The sequence below is a fragment of the Nicotiana sylvestris genome, chromosome 2 (assembly GCF_000393655.2).
Source record: "Nicotiana sylvestris chromosome 2, ASM39365v2, whole genome shotgun sequence".
NCBI classification, from domain to species: domain Eukaryota; kingdom Viridiplantae; phylum Streptophyta; class Magnoliopsida; order Solanales; family Solanaceae; genus Nicotiana; species Nicotiana sylvestris.
The window spans coordinates 186,796,846-186,818,697 of NC_091058.1; the positions used below are offsets into that span (position 1 = coordinate 186,796,846).

Here is a 21,852-nt window from a genome sequence, read left to right on the forward strand (position 1 = left end):
TGGTGGTAGAGGCTAGGTGGGTGAGCATTAGACTAATGGCTATTCAGTTTGTGGTTGGTGGGCTCACTTTGAATGTTATTAGCGCTCATGCTTCTCAAGCGGGCTTTGTATGAGGAGGTAAAGAGGCATTTCTGGAAGGGTTTGGATGAAGTTGTGCGTGGTATTTCGCCCACGGAGAAGTTATTTGTAAGAGGAGATTTCAGCAGGGCATATCGGGATGTCTACTGGTGGCTATGGCGAGGTTCATGGCGACTTTGGTTTTGGAGATAAGAATAGAGGTGGAACCTCTCTATTGGATTTCGCTATGGCTTTTAAGTTAGTGATTGCGAACTCTAGTTTTCCAAAGAGGGGGGAGCACTTAGTTACTTTTCAAAATTCGATGGCAAGACCTAGATTTACTATCTACTCCTAAGGAGGGACGATCGAGGGTTGTGCAAGGATTTCAAGGTTATCCCAAGTGAGACACTCTCGACTCAGCATAGACTATTGGTGATGGACATTGGAATCATGATAAGGAGGAAGAAGAACGTGGTTCGGGGTCATCCGAGTGGGGTGCCTTGACGAAGGATAAATAACAGGAGTTAGAGGGGAGATTATTAGATATGGGGGACTAGAGGAGTAGCGGCGACGCGAGCAGTATGTGGAAAATGACGGCGAACTATATGAGGGAGGTGGTTACGAGAGAGATATTAAGGGTCTTGAAGGGTTACTCAAGCAGTCATAGGGGAAACTGGTGGTGGAACGCCAAGGTCCAGGGAAAGGTGGAAGAAAAGAAAGTGGCATATCGGAGGTTAGTGGAGAGTACAGACAAAGAGGAAAGGAAAATGAGCAGAGAAAGATATAAGACAACTAGGAAAGTGGTGAAGTTAGTGGTTATGGAGGGCAAGACTACAACGTTTGGTCACCTGTACGAAGAACTGGGGGAAAAAAGCGGAGACAAGAAGTTATTCCGGCTGACCAAGGCGAGAGAGAGAACAACTCGTGATCTAGATCAAGTGAGGTGCATCAAGGACGAGGAGGGCAGAGAGTTGGTAGAAGATGCTCCAATCAAGCAAAAATGACATACTTACTTTTATAAATTGCTGAATGACGAAGAGGATAGAGATATTGTGCTAGGGGAATCGTAACACTCTGAGAGTCATCAAGATTTTCGCTACTGTATATGCATTAAGGTCGAGGAGGTCGTGAGGGCTATGCGTAAGATGTGCAGCAGAAGAGCAACCGGGCCCGACGAGATTCCGGTAAAATTCTAAAAGTCGGTGGGTAGGGTGGGATTGGAGTGGCTAACTAGACTGTTTAATATTATTTTCAGGACAAAAATGATGCCAGAAGAATGGAGGTGGAGTACGATGATACCGTTATACAAGAACAAAGTCGATATCAAGAATTGTAACAACTATAGGGGTATCAAGTACTAAGTCATACCATGAAGGTTTGGGAGAGGGTAGTTGAAGTGTGGGTGAGGAGGTCGGTGTCGATATTCGATAACTAGTTTGGGTTTATGCTTGGACGTTCTACTACAGAAGCTATTCATCTTATAAGGAGGTTGGTTGAACTATACAGGGATAAGAAGAAGGATTTTCACATAGTATTTATTGACCTAGAAAAAGCATATGACAAGGTCCCTAGGGAAGTTCTTTGGAGATGCCTGGAGGTGAAAGGTGTTTCGGTTGCTTATATTAGGGTAACTAAGGGCATGTATGATAGAGCTAAAACTCGGGTTAGGACAGTGGGGGCGACTTTGTGCATTTTTTGGTTGTTATAGGTTTACACAAAGGCTCGGCACTCAGCCTGTTCTTATTTTTCTTGGCGATGGATGCACTGACACACCATATATAAGGTGAGGTTCCATGGTGCATCTTATTCGCTGATGATAATGTTCTAATCGATGAGACACAAGACGGTGTTAACGAGAGGTTAGAGATTTGGAGACAGAATCTTGAGTCTAAAGGTTTCAAGTTGTGTAGGACTAAGATAGAATGCATGGAGTGCAGGTTCAACGACATTTCGAGAGAAGCGGACATGGATGTGAGGCTTGAATCTCAAGTCATTCCCAAGAAAGAGAGCTTCAAGTACCTGCGGTCGGTTATCCAAGAGGATGGGGATATTGATGAGGATGTTACGAACCGTATAGGGGTGGGTTGGATGAAATGGAGGCTAGCATATAGTGTCTTGTATGACAGGAAGGTGCCCCTGAAACTGAAAGGTAAGTTCTATAGAGTGGTTGTTAGACCGACCATGATGTATGGTGCTGAGTGTTGGCTAGTCAAGAATTCTCATATCCAGAAGATGAAAGTTGTAGAAATGAGGATGTTGAGATAGATGTGTGGGCACAATAGGATGGATAAGATTAGGAATGAAGATATCTGGGGGAAGGTGGGCGTGGATCCCATAGAAGACAAGATGCAGGAAGCTAGTCTTAGATGGTTTGGGCACGTGCGGAGGAGAAGCATGGATTCCCCAATTAGGAGGTTTGAACGGCTAGCCTTGACGGGTGTGAGAAAAGGTAGAGGGCGGCCAAAGAAATATTGGGGAGAGGTGATCAAGTAGGGCCTGGTGCGACTTCAGATTTACGATGGCATAGCCCTTGATAGGAAGTTGTGGAGGGTGAGCATTAAGGTTGTGGGTTGGAAAGTATGAGGCTAGCGTATGTTTGTCTTAGACTGCTAGTGGATTCGATTGTGTCTATATTACTTCATTAGGACTGCAGGTTAGACCGTAGGAGACTAGTCCGATAGTGTAGTGTCTTAGGGTGCTAGTGGCTCTTGTTGTATCCATATTACTCTATTGTGTCTATAGTATTGTACCATTGTTACTGCTTATTGTTATTGCTTTCTCTATATTTTTTGGTTATTACATTGCTGAGGTTATCTCTCTTTCTTTCTTGCTTACTCTGATATTACTGCACCACTTTCTCTTTTCATCTTCTTTAGCCGAGGGTCTATCGGAAACAACCACCCTACTCCTTCGGAGTAGGGTATGGTCTACGTACACATTACCCTCCTCAGATCCCAGTTGTGGGATTCCACTAGGTTATTATTGTTGTTGTTGTAGATGTGGTTCTCGAGCCCCGAACGCGATCCCGACTTAATACCTTGGGCTTTTATTTAAACTTCAAAGCTCAAAATCACTCTAATTAGCTCCATAACATCTACATCACTTGGAATCACTCCTACAAGGCATAAAACATACAATTAGTGCAAAACACTATAGATTAAAGCTCAAACTCAATTAAAGTTCAATATATTAGAGTGCAATAAGCAACTAAAGCGCGAGATTATAGCCTACCATCAATAATTAATTAACGTCAATATTCATGTCGACCGCCATCCTAGAAACTAAAGTGTAGCTCAACATAGATGTCACACCTCCTTTTTATCACCCCGGAAGGGTATAAGGGAGATTTTCCAATTTAAGTGACAATCGAAACAGGATTATTTTATTTAAAATTTAGAGTCATCTCTTGGGTTAGTTTATGGTGTCCCAAGTCACCTATTCAAATCCCGAATCGAGGAAAGATTGACTCTGTTTTACCGTCCGCAAACATAGAAATCCGGGTAAGGAATTTTGTTAACCCGAGAGAAGGTTTTAGGCATTTTCGGGTTTCGTGGTTTTAGCACGGTCGCTCAACTGTTATTTGTGGCTCAATTATCTGATTTAATTACACATTTAAAACCTACGTGCCTTTTTTAACCTTTTAGCCTCTTTTAAAATTTCAAGAAATTTCAAGGTTATTTAAAACACATTGTAAGCCACGCTATATGAAATGCACCCGTGTTTCACGACACGTTCTATTTAACCTTGTTGGAAATGAGAATCGGGTCACATGAAATGTACACCCGGATTTATAACATGTTTATTTCTTTATTATTATCAAAATTATGGTAGGGTCACATGAAATGTACACCCGAGCCCCTTTAATCTAATTTGACGTAGTTCAATTGATGAATAGTAACGCAATTTCTTTACTGTTACAAAATCATGTTCAGCTATAAACAATTCGAGCAAACACGAGCAGATAACCAAGTAAGCAAATTCAAAACCACGAGGAATAATTACAGAAACAACGAGATCGCATCACCAAACAAATAATTAACATTAAGCTCGAATAAACAAGTAGAGCATGAAAGAATTGGACCTCAATATAGCCAGAGAATTTATTGTTTCACTATTTTGAACTAAAAATGTGACAAACTGCGGACAGAACTAGAATTAGCACTAGAAAGCTCATCAACAGAACGTATATTTTGGTCATCAGCTGTGTACATGATAACATCCCCAACCATAGGCACAATGTCTGCAGGCTCTCCTTCCTTGAAGTGAAAGATACCACCCTTGAAATTCGTATCATAACTATTAAAATAACACACTGCCGCGAAATCCCGTTGTTTAAGGTAAGGTCTACTATCGTCACTGTGCCAACCAATGCTTGCTCCTCTACACCAGCTGATTAGACCTATGAATTCAACGAACAACTCATACTGGCATCCAAAATACTCCTATGCTTTCTCCCTTAGTCTCTCTTGAATAGGAATGATGGGCAAGATGAAACGGGCAGAGTTAGTGGTAATAGGGTGAGATAGTATTGTAGACAACACATTGGGCTTGTACCCTACCGCACAACAACTCTTGTGTATAAACTCTAACTCCTTGTAGAGATCTAAAGGAAGAAAATTATAGAGAATGAGATGGTGGTGCTCGCTGTCTGTCATTTTTTGAACTGTAGCTCGATGTTAGCGCCTTGATATAAGATAAATTGGCAGCTTCATGTTTGGGCTGGTTGGTTGAAGGGAGCAGGGGTCGATGCTTCTCTAGGATTTTTGTTAACGAAGAAGAATAATCCCTTCTTTTGGAAAACGGCTGATGAGTCGTCGGCGGTGTGGTGGTGCGACTAGGTTAAAATATGAAGGGCAGGGGTCCTCGTTGTATTTCCGCCGGTTGAATAAGAAGAGGGGGGGTACAATATTGGGATCCAGGGGTGTTTGGTTAGATATGGGGTGTTGTTTTTATTGAAGATGAAGAGAAATGCGGTGGGGGGTTTCCTTAGTGTTCTAGTGGCTGATGTCTTAGAGATGAAGAATTTGGGGTGTCATGGAAAGAAGCTTGTCTTCTTTTTCGAAATGAAGAACGATCGGGGGAGGGGGGTCCCTGTAACGGCGGATTATATCTCTCTCTAGGTCTTAGGTTTAGGCTGCCTTTTTCCCTAGGGGTCTAAAGTCTAGCATGTATTTTCAGCTCATTCCATTTATGTGTATATGTATAGGATTCAACTAAAGGGAAGAGGTGTTGGGCTAAGGGTTAATTTTGGGGCAATGGGGGGTTTTGGGCTCAAGGGCTATTCCGAAATTGGGCCATCTTCTTGCCCAAAATTGAGCTAAAATTATCTTGAATTAACTAACAATTGGGCTTCTTTGAAAATATGGGTTTCATTAACTAAGGGCCTAAGTTTTACTTATTTAAAATAGTATAAAGCATTTATAAAAATGTAAGACTACTCCTAATTAATTAAAATAAACTATTAAAGATAAACCTAAATTAAACTATTTTCTTTTTGGTATTTTTTAAAGATTAAAAATGACTACAAAACATTAGTGAAACTATTTTTTTTTGTAATTTTCATTTTTTGTGATAAAATAAAGTAGAAGAGTCAAAACTAGTTGAAATAGCTATATTAGACCTAAACTAAATATTTACATGCTAAAATATGAAAAATCTTGGGGAGGGTCAAAAATCACAGGTCTATAGCTGCCCCTCTTTGACTGGAAATACGAAGTATTTTCAGACAAAGAACGACTAGATAGGTTTTTTGACCCGACCCTTATTTAAAGAGACCAAAAGCTAAAAGAAAGGAGAATGTGACCGAGCCCTGGTATCTGAGCTGCCTACATATCCTTGGCTATAAAGGAATCATGCCACGTGTAGTTCAGAAGTGAGTGAGATGCTGGAGTATAACGAGGTGGAGAGCCAATCAAGGTACCGTTCCGTCGAGGTTCTGGTCCGTGGTCTTGTTATTACATCAAAATCAAAAAAATGAAAAAGACTAACTAAGCCTGTAAACTATGAGTTACAAGATTCCTATCTCTAAGTCTTATGAAGCTTGATCTTGAGTCTTAAATGGTTCTTCATGCAAACTTTGGATTTGAACCTTGACGCTTGCTAGTTGTAGGTGCTAGTTCATTCTTCTTCAGCTTTTCAGATAAAAAACCGGACATACCATGCTTGTGACTTCAGTCATGTCTTGAGCAGCCCACATCTTTCTCTACTTCTGTATTTTGGATTCACTTCTTTCTTTTTCTTTTTTTTTTATTATTCTGGATTGTGACTAACTTCTGTTGATCATCTCGGACTGTTGATTTGCATTCTTGTTGCGAGCTTCTTTTGTTGCTAACTTGAATTGCATTCTGAATTGAATTCCTTTATTCTCCAGGCGGGAGCCTGATTGCCAACATTCGAACAATCTTGTTTTGAGACTTGGACTGCCTTCTCCTTGTTCTCCAGGTGGGCGCTTGAATGCCAATACTTGCACTGTTTTTCCTCGAAACTTGAACTGTTTTCCCTTGTTCTCTAGGTGGGCGTCTGATTGCTGAACTTGAATCGTCTTCCTTTGAACATTGCTGCTTTTCCTTTGTTCTCCAGGTGGGCGCCTGATTACCAACATTTGAATTGTATTCCTTCCCTCTGAAACTTGAATTGTTTTCCCTTTGTTCTCCAGGTGGGAACCTGATTTCCAACACTTGAACTATTTTTCCTCGAAACTTGAACTACTTCCCTTTGTTCTCCAGGTACGCACCTTATTACCAATATTTGAATTGTCTTCCTTTCCTCTGAAACTTGAATTGTTTTCCCTTTGTTCTCCAGGTAGGCACTTGATTTCCAACACTTGAACTGTTTTTCCTCGAAACTTGAGCTGCTTCACTTTGTTCTCTATGTGGGCGCCTGATTACCAACATTTGAATTGTCTTCCTCTCCTCTGAAACATGAATTGTTTTCCCTTTGTTTTCCAGGTGGGCTCCTGATTGCTGAACTTGAACCGTCTTCCATTGAACATTGCTGCTTTCCCTTTGTTCTCCAGGTGGGCTCCTAATTTCCAACACTCATACTGATTTTCCCTTGACTCATTTTACGCCCCAACCTCAGGAGGCGCGACATGCACTCAATCGAGTAAACCCAACTGAGCAAGCCTTATCAAACACTTCCTACCTAACTCGATACGAATAAGGAAATCATGCTTTCATTCATTTGCTTAGAGGAGGAAAGATAGTGCATTCTACAAAGTTAGTTCATTTTAAATCACAACATATATCCGTAATTAAGTTCCCAAGATTACATACAATTACACCTTAGCAAAACGAGAATTTGAATTACATCATAGTTTGTAGACCCATTCGACGCCCGTACATAACCCACACATATGTCTACAGAGCCTCTAAGGAAATCCAAGACAGCGATAACAACGCCGGTGGCAAGGCCCTGGATATACCTCAAAATAGACATCTATAACAAAAGGCATGTCACAGAACCCATTGAAGGAGGAAGGGGCTCACCAAGAGTTTGAGAAGAGGATGCTCCGCTACACACGTTCGGCACTAGCCGCTATGGAGCTACCTACATTCACTTAAAAAAATGTAGCGCCCCGGGCAAAAGGGATGTTAGTGCCATCGAATAGCACTAGTATGTATAACTAAGCACCATCAAATTAGAAAGAACTTTCATACAAGAATAATAAATCACAAGTATAACTCAAAACTTTAAACGATCACCACATTATCAAATAAAAGAATCATACAACTTTCACATCATTTTCCTATAGCTTTTAGTTTGGGGCATTTCACACTATTCATTATTTGTGCACAATACCACCGCTATCTTGAGCGGAGTACGATCTCGACCAGATCGGATAGGTTGCCTCATTTGAGACATATGCTTCAATCACAATCTCATTTGCCTTATTTCCCGGATTTCATTCACAATACCTTTCCAATACCACCGCTATCTTGAGTGGAGTCCGATCTCGACCCGGTCGGCTAGGTCACCTCATCAAGGCATTGTTCCCTTCTCATAAATCAATTCATTTCTCATATATCATTTCATAGGCACTTGGGGCCACGACTTATCAAATCATTCTTGGCACTAGGCCGCATTGTACACCGTTCCCAATTTTCAATATTAGCTTTGCCAGTAGGACAATGGGTGCACACAAGAACAATTTAAATTGTAAAAATAGATAAGATTTCATGTAGATCGCACAATATATTCATCCACAATCTCGATTTAGGGTCTAAACATTTTAATACATAATTCATACCTTTACCCTTTTTCAAGTTGTCAAGATAGCACGTTGATCATGTTGAGACACATTTTTCACACATAAGGTTACAACACCAATTCATGTAAAATAACAAGTAATGCAACAATTCAACTTTAATCTTACCATGTTCATACAATCACCGATGAAGCTCAATTTCTAAAAGACAGGGTTTTAGCCATATATACCTCAATAAAGATTTCCTTATTCCTTACAAAATTTCAAAACTTTTAGCACTTCGATCTATTGTGTAAGAACTACAAATTAAATCGAGAATTAGAGACGAGATTGAGATTCTAGCTTGTTTTGAGCATACTATCAAACACTAAAGGTGCATTGTGATCATAGGCCCTTTTGAGAGAAGTTTCTATCATTTTATACCCCAATTGCTTTCCTTTTTAGTTCACTACCTCCCAATATTCTATGGTGTGATATGCATGCAAGAAATTCATTTTTATACCTATGAATTACTTCACTTGTGCTCCCTTATTGCTAAGCATAGGAATAAGAGCTGAGGTAATGAAGTCTTACCTCTTGGGATGAAGATTTAGGTGCTCTCACTTGATTATCTTCAAAGATTTGGCAAGGTTTCATGGAGTAATTTGATGGGAAGCACTTCACTCTCTAAGACCCTCTCTCTCTCTCTCTCTAAAAGCATTAGGAAATATGTTCAAAATGAGCTATAATACTAAATATATCAATGAGGGGTCAGGTTTAAAATTTAGAAAATTGGAGCCCCGAGTCAGGTTTGCGATCGCATTTGTGATTGCAACGTGGAAATGCGGCCCGCAGAATGGACCGCAAAAGTGCTCCCAAAATCTGAACACACTGCCTGGGTATGTGGAGAAATGTAGTCCGCATACCCGTTCTGCGGTCGCATAATGCACCGCAGAACTGCCCCTCATAAAGTCCCAAGGGAAATGTGTGACGACTATGCGGTCCGCATTTCGTTTACACGATCGCATAGTTGACCTCAAATTTTACCAACACACTGACTCACTTTGCGGCGATTATGCGGTTCGCATACCTGATATGCGACCGCATATTCTGGAAAATATTATTTCTTGACTTTTTATAGCATAGATCAGTCCAAAAAGGTTCGAACCGTGGCGAGCACTCTCGCCGCGAAATTATTTACGCATCTCTAACACATGCTCCTAACTTGGCACCACGGGATTCAGGGTTTTGAGTAGGAAATTCACAGGGCCTTACATGATGGTAGAGGACGCCCACTAATCCAGGCTTTGTATATTTCGGCCATCTGTCCTTTAAACCTTAAGACCTTTTCTTTCAACTCAGATTCTGATTTAACAATTCTCCTAGACGGATCAACAACCCATGTGTCCAAGTCTTTGCCAGCCATGGCTACCTTGCTCTTTGACCTTGTATTGTATGGATGAGTTACTTAAAAACCACAAACCAACCACCCTTCTGCTCAATGAAGATAACAAAAGGAACAAAATGTGGTCATCCTGTTAACATTACGGCATTTAACAGCTAAAAATATCACATTGCATGCAATGCACCTTGCAACAATTAACGGTTCTAGAATGACTTCGAGGGTCACAAGGTCACTTGGCATCATCCCAATTTTGTTCATTTCAATCTTCTCTTTTCTTTCTTTTCTAGCACTTTTTGGCTTACTCATTTTCCTTCCCTCTTTTTCCTAATTATCACTCTTTTCTTTCCTCTCATTTCTCACATCCCATAATTTCATCTCTTTTTTTTCTTTCTCTTTTTTTTCTTTTTATTTTAATAATAATAAAAAAATTCGATTAAATCCTATGTAGGTTGCCTACGTATCATGACGCCACATGAATCAGATTTTTGCATAGTTCGGGAAAAGTAATGGATAAATTGAACTAAAAAAATCTTTTTGGATTATTTATTACAAAACTTATTTCTTTTTCATTTTCAAATATAAAACAGGAAATATGATAACGAGAGACTCAACTCAACTATACTACGACAAATTCCGGCACCAACTAAAGAATCATTACTGGACATGACTATAAAATACAATACAACATAAAAAAGAAACAGACTCAAAACATAAAAAAAAAATCTCCTTAAGCAACTCCTGGATGTAGCGGTCCTGACCAGATGGTCCTGGGGTGTCTGTCATGCTCAAACCCCGGTAAGTAGATCCACACTTGTATAAGAAAACTCAAACCAAATAGAGTTAAGGATTTAGAATACTATGTGAGACAATAATACTCCCTATTGGACACATGCAAGACATGATTGAGACTATTTTGCAAAAAATGACTTATGTGGCCAAAAGGTGGCTAGAAGTGCAAACTCAACAAAAGACCTTTAAGACATGGAAAAATTATTTGTAGAAATGGCCTATGCGGCCAAAAAATGGCTAAACCTGAAAATTCAACACAATGGACCTTAAACAAAGAGAACATCTTGGTGTGGACTCAAAACTCTAAGACACGGGTCACTGAACCACTTTTGCGAAAATGACCCCATTTTGCAACAATGGCCGATTGTGGCCAAAAGTGGCTAGACATGCAAATTCGACAAGGACGGACCTTAGAGTAAAGAGACACCTAATTATGGATTGAAGACTCTCCAGACACAATTAAACAAGTCACTTTTCGAAAATAACCCTATTTTGCAAAATGGCCAATGTTGCCAAAAGTGGCTAAATATGCAAGATTTGGCTACGACCCTCAAAGCCAAGAACCTAAGATTCACTAGGAAGACCAGACCCTATGTGGGTTGCCTACGTATCATGCCTCGTAAGACGAGAATCAGGTATCCTTAGTTCGGGCAGATTGGATACAGGCGAGAATAAAAAAAACAACTAATTTATAGAAAAATATATTTTTTTGTCTTTTGTTTTTAAAAATGATGAAACATGTAAACTCTTTTTGTATTTTTCTTTTCATTTTTGTTGATTTTTTTTGTTTGAAAAAAAATGATGGAAAAGTGCAAACTCTTTTGGATTTTTTTTTCATTTTCAATTTTTGGTCTTTTCTTGAAAAAGCTTGAAAGAAAATTATAACTGGGCCCTACTTGCTTTATTTTCACAATTCACCCTCTTTTCTTTCTCATTTACCCTCAGCCATCATTGGTCCGCCAAATAACCTTTTTACCCTTGAAGAAATGCAACATGTAGCACATAGGATGCATCAGGATGGTCTTTTATTTTTGGGTACACCTGTCCTAGACGGACCCAACCCCTGTGCTGAGTCCCCAAAGTCAAATGCACGTGATGCAAACAAACATTCCTACTAGGGATCCAACATGAGGCTATGTTATTCTAGGTTTAAAATCTGGGTGTATTGCTTTAGACTTGGCTTACCCGAGCGGACAACTCGAGGGGGGGGGGGCAGCGTACCGGGAATACAGAACAGCGGCTTTGCAACTTGTCCGAACCTTGTTCTAAAATTGGGATATGACAGAAGAGAAGTCACACAAAGTGCACACTTCCCAGATGATTTAGAAGACTAAAAGAGAGGAGGGTTTCGTAACAGTTTATATACAGTTCAAACCATATCAAAGCGGCAATTAGCACATTAGGCTCAAACATATAAAAATCAGATAATCAATAAAAGCCAACTATAACAGTTATTCTACGCTTAAATTCTGAACCCTGAACCAGAAGTTCTGGGTTCTTCTCACTAGTAGAGTCGCCAGAGCTGTCACACCTCCTTTTTACCACCCCAAAAGGGTATAGAGAGTTTTTCCAATTTAAGTGACAATCGAAACGAGATTATTTTTTTTAAAATTTAGAGTCGCCACTTGGGTTAGTTTATGGTGATCCAAGTCACCGGTTCAAATCTTGAATCGAGGAAAGATTGACTATGTTTTATAGCCGGCAAACACAGAAATCCGGGTAAGAAATTTTGTTAACCTAAGAGAAGGTGTTAGGCATTTTCGGTTCCGTGGTTTTAGCACGGTCTCTCAACTGTTATTATTGGCTCAATTATCTGATTTAATTACACATATAAAACATACGTGCACTTTTTAACCTTTTAGCCGTTTTTAATATTTCAAAAAAATTTTAAGGTTATTTAAAACAAATCGTAAGCCACGCTATGTGAAATGCACCCATGGTTCACGACACATTCTATTTAACCTTGTTGGAAATGAGAGCCGGGTCACATGAAATGTACACCCGAATTTATAACATGTTTATTTCATTATTATTATCAAAATTATGGCAAGATCACATGAAATGTACACCCGAGCCCCTTTAATCTAATTTGACGTAGTTCAGTTGATGAATAGTAACCCAATTTCTATACTATGACAAAATCATGTTAAACTATAACCAATTCGAGCAAACACGAGCAGATAACCGAGCAAGCAAATTCAAAACCACGGGGAATAATTACATAAATAACGGGATCGCATCACCAAACAAATAATTAACATCATGCTCGAATAAACAAGTAGAAGATGAAAGAATTGGACCTCAATATAGATGGAGAATTTATTGTTTCACTATTTTGAACTAAAAAATGTGATGAACTGAGGACGAAACTCGAATTAGCACCGGAAAGCTCATCAATAGAACGAATATTTCGGTCATCAGCCGTGTACATGATAACAGCCCCAGCCATAGGCACAATGTCTGCAGGCTCTCCATCCTTGAAGTGAAAGATACCACCCTTGAAATCTGTATCATAACTATTAAAATAACACACTACCGTGAAATCCCGTTGTTTAAGGTAAGGTGTACTACAGTCACTGTGCCAACCAATGCTTGCTACTCTACACCAGCTGATTAGACCAGTGAATTCAACAAACAACTCATATTAGCATCCAAAATACTCCCCTGCTTTCTCCCTTAGCCTCTCTCGAATGGGAATGATGGTCAAGATGAAATGGACAGAGTTAGTGGAAATAAGATGAGATAGTGTTGTAGATAACACATTGGGCCTGTACCCTACCGTACAACAACTCTTGTGTGTAAACTCTAATTCCTTGCAGAGATCTAAAGGAAGAAAATTATGGACAATGATACGGCGTGCTCGTTGTCTGTCATATTAGCACCTTGGTATAAGATGAACCGACAGCTTCATGTTTGGGCTGGTTGGTTGAAGGGAGCAGGGGTCGATGCTTCTCTTGGATTTTTGTTAACGAAGAAGAATAAGCCCTTCTTTTGGAAAACGGCTGATGAGTGGTTGGCGTTGTGGTGGTGCGGCTAGGTTAGAAGATGAAGGGCAGGGGTCCTCCTTGTATTTCCGCCGGTTGAAGAAGAAGAGCGTGGGGTGGGGGGAGGGGTACATCATTGGGATCTAGGGTTGTTTGGTTAGAGATGTGGTGTTGTTTTTATTGAAGAATAAGAGAAACGCCGGTAGGGGGAGGGGCTTCCTTAGTGTTCTAGCGGCTGATGTCTTAGGGATGAAGCTTGTATTCTTTTTGGAGATGAAGAACGATCGGGGGAGGGGGGTCCCTGTAACGGCGGATTGCAGCTCTCTCTAGGTCTTAGGTTTAGGCTGCCTTTTTCCCTAGGGGTTTAGAATCTAGCATGTATTTTCAGCTCATACCCTTTATGTGTATATGTCTAGGGTTCAATTAAAGGAAAGGGGTGTTGGGCTAAGGGTTAATTTTGGGGCAATGGGAGGTTTGGCTCAAGGGCTAGTCCGAAATTGGGCCATCTTCTTGCCCAAAATTGAGCTAAAATTATCTTGAATTAACTAACAATTGGGGTTCTTAGAAAATCTGGGTTTCATTAACTAAGGGCCTAAGTTTTCCTTATTTAAAAAGTATAAAGCATTTATAAAAATGTAAGACTACTCCTAATTAATTAAAATAAACTATTAAAGATAAACCTAAAATGAAACTGTTTTCTTTTTGGTATTTTTTCAAGATTAAAAATGACTACAAAACATTAGTGAAACCTTTTTTTTTTTTTGTAATTTTTATTTTTTGTGATAAAATAAAGTAGAAGAGTCAAAACTAGTTGAAATAGCTATATTAGACCTAAACTAAATATTTACGTGCTAAAATATGAAAAATCTTTGGGAGGGTCAAAAATCACATGTCTACAATAGACATGATAGAAAAATAACAAATCATCTAGGAAAACATAAAAATTACTAAGCTTGCAGAAGAAAGATGGAATCTGATGAGTTCTGGCCTCCATGGCGGCTCTATGCTCTCCCTACTTCAAAAATTAAGTGAAAATTGTGTCTAATGACAATTTGTAGGTGTATGAAAAAGCGTAGATGAAATAACTAAGTCCACGTAGGCAAAATAACTAAGTCAAAGACCAAAAAGGAGACAAGATAGCCTCGGACCCAGACCATCGGTGCGTCGCGACACATGTGGTGCCGAAATTGGGCTGTCTCATAGCGTGAAACACGGCTGCTTTTCTTGTGATATATAACACCTCGAAAAGAAATTCATTTGCTATGAATGCAGCAAAATGAGACATCCTTCAAGTGAGATCAATACTTGTTAGGGGCAAGTGCACAGATAGTCGTTCTCACGAATACTATTTAGATATTAATAAGTATTTATTTTTTCCTAAAATTTTAAGTTAAATATCTTAACTTCAGGACAATTCAGAACATTTGTCCTAAAAAATTAAACTGAAAAACTTAAATTCAGAACGCACTAACTAATTCCTAAATAGCATCCCCTTAGAGTGGCTACCTGATGTCATTTCTACAACTTGTTGCTGCAAATTTACTTTTCCTAAGTTGCTTTTGCCTAACTTTTCCTTTTCAAGTAATGTCTTTGTATCTCTTTCTTTATTTTCACTTCATGCATCTCATCTCATTGCATCCTAATTGATCATTATTTAACCCATTAAAAGAAGACGACTCATATTCCAATTAGTAAGACAAGATGAACGCTTTTGAATGGCCCAATAAACATTTTTCTCCAATTTTGTTATTTTTGCTCCATAACCCCTCATCAATGTACCTACATTATTTGTTAATACCTAAATAAGTATAAAGCTCAATATTCATGTCACGACTCAAAATCCATCTAGTCGTGATGACACCTAACCCAACCCGCTAGGTAAACCAAATAACTGTCAACACAATTCTAATAAACAAAATAATAAGGAAACAATAAGAGAAATAACTGAATTTCCATACAATACCCCAAGGATTGGTAGTTGTTTTATTATGCTTTTATATGGCTTTTTGGTACTATCCCTTCTTGTCTATATTTTTATTAATATGGTGCTTATGCTTTCCTGAGCCGAGGGTATATTGGAAACAACCTCTCTATCCTCACAAGGTAGGGGTGAGATCTGCGTACACACTACCCCCCCTAGACCCCACGGTATGGGATAATACTGGGTATTTTGTTGTTGTTGTAACCCAAGGATTGGTAGTACAAGTCATGAGCCACTAAGACTTAGACTTACAAAGATGGTATGAGAATAAATACATCATTTGTTTGGAATATACATAAACAAATTACAAATCTAAAACTACCAAGACAAGTGGTAGCTATATTTGGGAAGCAGATGCATCTTTAGTGTTAGCTCCCGTCATCCACAATATCTCATCTCCAAGATCTACACACAAGGTTCAGAAGTGTAATATGAGTACAATTGACCCCATGTACAGAGCAAGTATCATAATTGATATCGGTGAGGTAATAGTGGAAAGAATTATAAATTATACTTGCTAATACAAGTACAGAAGAATAATATGATCAAGTCATGAATCACAGAAAAAATTACCTTAGTGTAAACAATAACTTAGCGTACTTTTCCCAGTGAACAATCTAGCATATAAAGAAGATATGCAAATAAATAAGGTAGACAACCAAGGAAAATTGCAAGTAAAGATGAAATAAAATAATCAAATACCAATCTGTTACGATGCACAACCCGATCCAAATAAAAATCACAATACTGCTCTAAGGCCCACATCAGAATCTTAATAACCAAAGCAAACCACTGATTAACCTTCCCAAGGCTCACATCAACCAGAAACCCGTTGGTTTCTCACAATCCGCGTGTATACCATCAAGAAGGAACATGAGATGGTGACCCTAGGGGGATGGATCCATAAGCACACAATGCACGGACAACTCACATGTAAATAATAACAATATCTTGGACCATCATGGACAACTCACATGCTACACAGAAAACTCACGTGCTAATAATATCAATCGCATAAACAACTCACATGTTAATAATATCAACCACTCGACTGGTCATAGTCTCAATATTACAATCCACCTAGCGTAGTCACAATATAAATATCATAATCTACCCAGCATGATCACAGGCTACCAGGACAATCTATATCACACAAAAAGTAGACATGCAAGAATACATGTACATGATCAATGAACATCAAATTTCTTACTCTTGGACTAGTATAAATGTAATGACCCGATTGGTAATTTTGTGTAATTATGCTTCATTTACACTTTTGGTTATTCACACATGTGTGTTTATGTTTTTATGACTTATGGGATTGATTAGTTTTGCTCTATGAATATTTCGGATTGAATTGGACCCTTTGATTCTTGGCTTAGAAGCCTAAGTTGTTTATGTTGACCAATGGTTGACTTTTGTGAACACCACCCCAAAATGGTATTTTGAGGGTTCTATTATCTTTGTATCATGATTTTGGACATGGGCATATGCCCGAATTGAATTCGGAAGTCCGTAGGCTGATTTGTGTTGTTTTGCTGAAAATTGGCAATTTGAAGTTTAGAAGTTTGACCATAGATTTACTTTTAGCTATCGGGTTTTGAATTTAGTTTTGAGACTTGGAATACATCCTTTATGATATTTAGAACTTGTCTACAAAATTTGGTGTCATTTGGAGGTGATTTTATTGGATTCAGATGCTTAGTTGCAATTCTAGAAGTTCTTGAACTTTACTTCGAAATTCATGCGTTTTGGTGTCCGGTTCATAGTTCCATACATTATTTTTGTGTTTTGATCATGAGAGAAAGTTTGTATGATGTTCTTATACTTTTTTGGATGTTTGGTTTGGAGCTCCAAGGGCTCGGATGAGTTTCAAACATGTTTAAGAATGTTTTGGACTGAAAAATAGAATCTAGTGTTCTGATGCCTCTCATGTCGCATTTGCGAACACCAGGGTTGCAATTGCAACCTTAGTATGGGGCCTCAGGTGTCGCAATTGAGATACTTGGGTCGCAATTGCAAATAGTGACAAGAGGTTGGGTAGTTCGAATTTGCAACAAAAGAGTCGCTTTTGCGATGAGAACATGCTTCGCAAATGTGAAGCCAATGTCACATTTGCCACCTCCTCTTAGGTTGCCAGTGGTCGCATTTGCGAGGATTTCTTCGCGATTGAGAGAGTTCACAATTGCGAACCCATGCCGCAATTGTGACAAATTCAACTGAATAAAAAGTTAGAAAAGTTGGGATTTAGTCTTATTTCTCACATTTTAGAGCGCGAGACTCGGTAGGAGGCGATTTGGAGGAGATTTTCATCTACAAATATTGGGAAAGCAATTCTAATTAACTTTCAACTATATTTCATTAATATATCTTAGATATAACATCAAAATCATGTGAATCAAAGCAAAAATTTGTGAAATTTTTTCAAGTTTTTTAAAAATAAGTATTTGAGTTTTGAGAGCCGATTTGGACTCAGATTTTGAAAGCAATCATATATTTGGACTCGTTGGTTTATGATAGTTGGAATCTACCCTTGGACCTGGGTTTTGAATGGGCATGCCCGGGATTGACTTTTGTTGACTTTTTGGGAAAAGTGTGAAAATCATAGCTTTATCTATTGTAATTGTTTTCCCTTGCATTGCTTGATAATATTAAGTAAAGTTTTGTTAGATTTGAGCCGTGTGGAGGGAGATTTTAGGGTAAAAGCTATTTTCGAGGGTTGAGTTGGCCTAGTTGAGGTAACTACCTTGCCTAACTTTGTGGGGGGGGGGAACTACCCCTTAGGATTTGGGATTAATTGTACTATATGTGTTATGTGAAAGCCGTGTACGCAGGGTGACTTGTGGGTACACGGGTTATATGTAGAATTTGACCGGTTTAGGTTATTTAGACTCTTTCCATGCCTTTAATTGAATTTTCATATCATGTTTTAATTCTCACTATCAATCTACACTTACTTGTGTTAGTCTATCCTTACATGCCTTAATTGACTTTGTTAATACTCATTCCACTTCTTACTTGATACTTTGCTCTTATGCTTTAGTTGAAGTTATTGCTTTCTTTATTATCATGTTACATCCTTAATTGTTGAATTACTCTTACTTGAAGTCATTATTTCATGAATTATCTTCTTGTTGAGTTATTGGTGTGAAGTTGTGAAAGCCGTTCTAACATTGATGCAAAGTTGTCAATTGTTGAGTTATCTACCTTGTTAAGCAATTCACATTCATTGTTATTGTTGATATTCTTGTACATATTATAGTTGAGCCATTGGCTATTTGCTGTGAAAATATTGATATTGTTGATTTTGGTAAGTTGTGGTACATGGGCCCCTGTAATGCGAGTTGTTATTGTGTTGTGATATTGATGCACATGCGGCAACACAAGGATAAGGCTTAATATGCATGCAATGGCATAAGGTGGGATTTATGTGCGTGTTTCTAGTAAGGTAATTACTAGAAGCCACGCAGTGTCATAAGGTGGGCAAAAGTGCTGTAGCTATTTCTGGAAAAGTATTTTCAAAACTATCTAAATGTTAGGCTCACGCGGCGGTATAAGGAAAGATTGTGATTTAAATTGAGAAATGTGAATACGAGGTAGTACCTCGGTTGTGATTCTTGTTGTATACGAGGCAGTACCTCGGTTATGATTCTTGTTGCATACGAGGTGGTACCTCAGTTGTAATTCTTGTTGTATATGAGGCGGTACCTCAGTTGTGATTCTTGTTGTGCATCTCAAGTTGAAAAGAGTTATTGGTGGAATAGTTTTTGTTGCCTTCATTCTTCCTTGTCTTATCAGTTTAGTCTGTATTTGACTATTGTGGTTCTTTTTATTTGCTTCCTTCTTGTTATCTCTATTCTTAGAATTTTATCATTAGTCTACGTTATTAACCTGCTTCGTTATCATTTATTTTTCCACTTTCCATTACTTCTCATTTTTATATTTTTGATGTGTTTATTATGTCCTAGTCGGTGTCTTGACCTGGCCTCGTCACTACTCTACTAAGGTTAGGCTTGATACTTACTGGGTACTATTGTGGTATACTCATACTATGCTTTTACACATCTTTTTGTGCAGATTCAGGTATGTTTTCCCATGCTGGAGGTTAGTGATTGACTTGCTAGCTGTCTATTGGAGACTTCAAGGTTACCTGCTTGGCGTCTGCATGCCTTGGAGTCACGTTCTATATCTTTTCATTTGTTGTTTTCTTATTCAGATAGTATCGTAGTAGACATTCTATATTATTCTATAGAGTTTATGACTCAGTTCCACCGGTTTTGGGAGAAGTGTTGTTGAGATCCTATTTTCAGAGGTTATATGAGTTTATCAGTTTTACTTTAGTATTCCTGTTTGATTATTTCTGCTAAGTTATTATTAAATGTTAGGCTTAGAGACTAGGTATCATCACGACATCCTAAGGTGGGAAATTTGAGTCGTGAAAAGTTGGTGTCAGAGCACTAGGTTCATAGGTGCTACGAGTCTTAAGCAAGTTTAGTAGAGTCATGCAGATCAGTACATAGACATTTGTACTTATCTTTGAGAGGCTAGGGAACTATTAGGAAACTTCCACTTCTTTGATTCCTTATCATGCGAATAGGTTGACTTCAAAATCTAAATCTTTGACTTTCTATTATCTCGCAGATGATGAAAACACGTACTGCTGGATCCGATGATAAGACACCCTTGCTAGAGCCATGAGAGGTCGGGGCCGGGGTGGAGGCCGATAAGGGGCATACGGTGCAGCTAGAGCACCTGCCCGAGATGTGACAAAGGACCACTAGTAGCTTCAGTTGAGGGCAGGCGCCCGAGGCGCTTGTTGCCAACTCTGCACTTCAGGAGACCCTCGCTCAGTTTTTGAGCATGTTCGATTCTTTAGCTCATGCATAGTTGATTCCACTTGCACCAGCCACATCTCAGATGGGGGAGGAGCTCGGACTCCCGCGGCCTATACTTTAGAGCAGCTATTCCATGTTGATCAAGTCCTAGAAGTAATGCCAGTGCAACATATTATTCCAGTTTTTCCCGAAGTTATGGCAGTGGCATCTGAGGAGGAGCAGCTTAGACTAGAGAGGTTCAAGAAGTATCATCCTCCTACTTATAGTGGCTTAGCTTCTGAGGATGCACAAGGTTTTCTAGAGAAATGCCATCATATTCTCTACACCATCGGTATTCTACAGACAAGCAGAGTTGTTTTTACTATATTTCAGCTATTAGGAGCAGTGTATTAGTAGTGGTGGGCTTACAAGGAGCGTATCCCAACTGATGCAGCTTCACTTATATGGACTCAGTTTTCAGAGATGTTCTTGAGGGAGTTTGTTCCCAGACCCTTCGAGCTGAATGGCACACAAATTTTGAGCAGTTGCGCCCGGGTACTTTGATAGTGTCAGAGTATGCCATCAAATTCAGTGAGTTGTCCAGACATGCACCTACCTTGGTTTCTACAGTCAGAGAGCGAGTCCCCCGATTCATCGAGGGGCTCAACAATGGTATTGGATTTAGATTAGCTCTAGAGTTAGAGATAGATACTCCATATCAATAGGTGGTAGAGATTGAACAGAGGTTGGAGAGTTTGCGGGGCTGTGAGAGAGAGGACAGTGAGGCCAAAAGGCCTCAAGGTACTAGAGGATTTAGTGGTGGCAATGCTGCAACAACAACCCATCGTGGTAGATGCTATGTGAGTTGTCCAGTTCATTCAGCACTTCCAGCTTCTAGTAGTGCTCTTACTATCTCGAGGCCTCAAGTTGCACACTTTGCTCTGCCACTTTCTAGTGCACCTCCTACACGGAGTGCTTTCAGCTATCAGTCTAGCCGACCAGGCCAGGGTCAGTTTCAGTAGCCATACCCACCAAGATCTTGCTTTAAGTGTGGTATTACCTATCATATGGTAAGGGGATGTGCTAGACTTAGGAGGGGTGTACCTCCACAGTCTACTCAGGCTCCATGGATTTTGCTAGGTCCACAGACTTTGCAGGCCATAGTTGTCGCTCCAGTTACTGCTCCACCTGCACATCTAGTCAGGGGTGGGGATTAGGCGGGTAGATGTCTCCCTAAAGGGGAGGCCAGGTGATGGTAGGCTATAATCTTGTGTTTTACTCGCTCATTGAACTCTAATTTACCGTACTTTAATTGAGTTTGAGCTTTAATCGCTAGTGTTTTGCACTAATTGTGTATTTATGCCTTGTAGGATTAATTTGGAGTTATGTAGATGTTATGGAATGAATTCGAGCCATTTTAGAGCTTTGAAGTCTGAGTAAAAGCCCAAGGGATCAAGCCGAGATCGTGTTCGGGGATCAACGGATGATAGTGCATTTAAAGAAAGAAACGAAGAATCGATTGGAGGCCACCTATTAGCGCACCGGTCATCATATCCATATCTACCCTTTCCACCCTGTTAAGGTATTAAAGCATGGATTGGTCTCGGCCTCTATTGCATGCTATTACCCGTCCCATT

General features: G+C 39.4%; 1 protein-coding gene across 1 annotated transcript; it reads left to right on the forward strand.

Annotated features, from left to right (window-relative positions):
• The first annotated feature begins 647 nt into the window (after nt 1–647).
• Nucleotides 648–20,099, forward strand: LOC138886070 (uncharacterized). The gene is made up of 6 exons (XM_070167098.1): nt 648–995; nt 1,313–1,389; nt 1,995–2,206; nt 7,005–7,072; nt 19,479–19,484; nt 20,043–20,099. Exons 1-6 carry the CDS (start codon nt 648–650, stop codon nt 20,097–20,099), a joined length of 768 nt encoding a protein of 255 aa, XP_070023199.1.
• Nucleotides 20,100–21,852: the final 1,753 nt, after the last annotated feature.

Bases quoted from the DNA above. Each gene is read 5' to 3' on its own strand.
- LOC138886070 (XM_070167098.1), top strand. From the start codon at position 648: ATGACGGCGAACTATATGAGGGAGGTGGTTACGAGAGAGATATTAAGG. The intron at 996-1,312 runs GTGAGGTGCATC...TATTATTTTCAG, and splicing joins CAACTCGTGATCTAGATCAA to GACAAAAATGATGCCAGAAG. The intron at 1,390-1,994 runs GTAACAACTATA...CATGGAGTGCAG, and splicing joins CAAAGTCGATATCAAGAATT to GTTCAACGACATTTCGAGAG.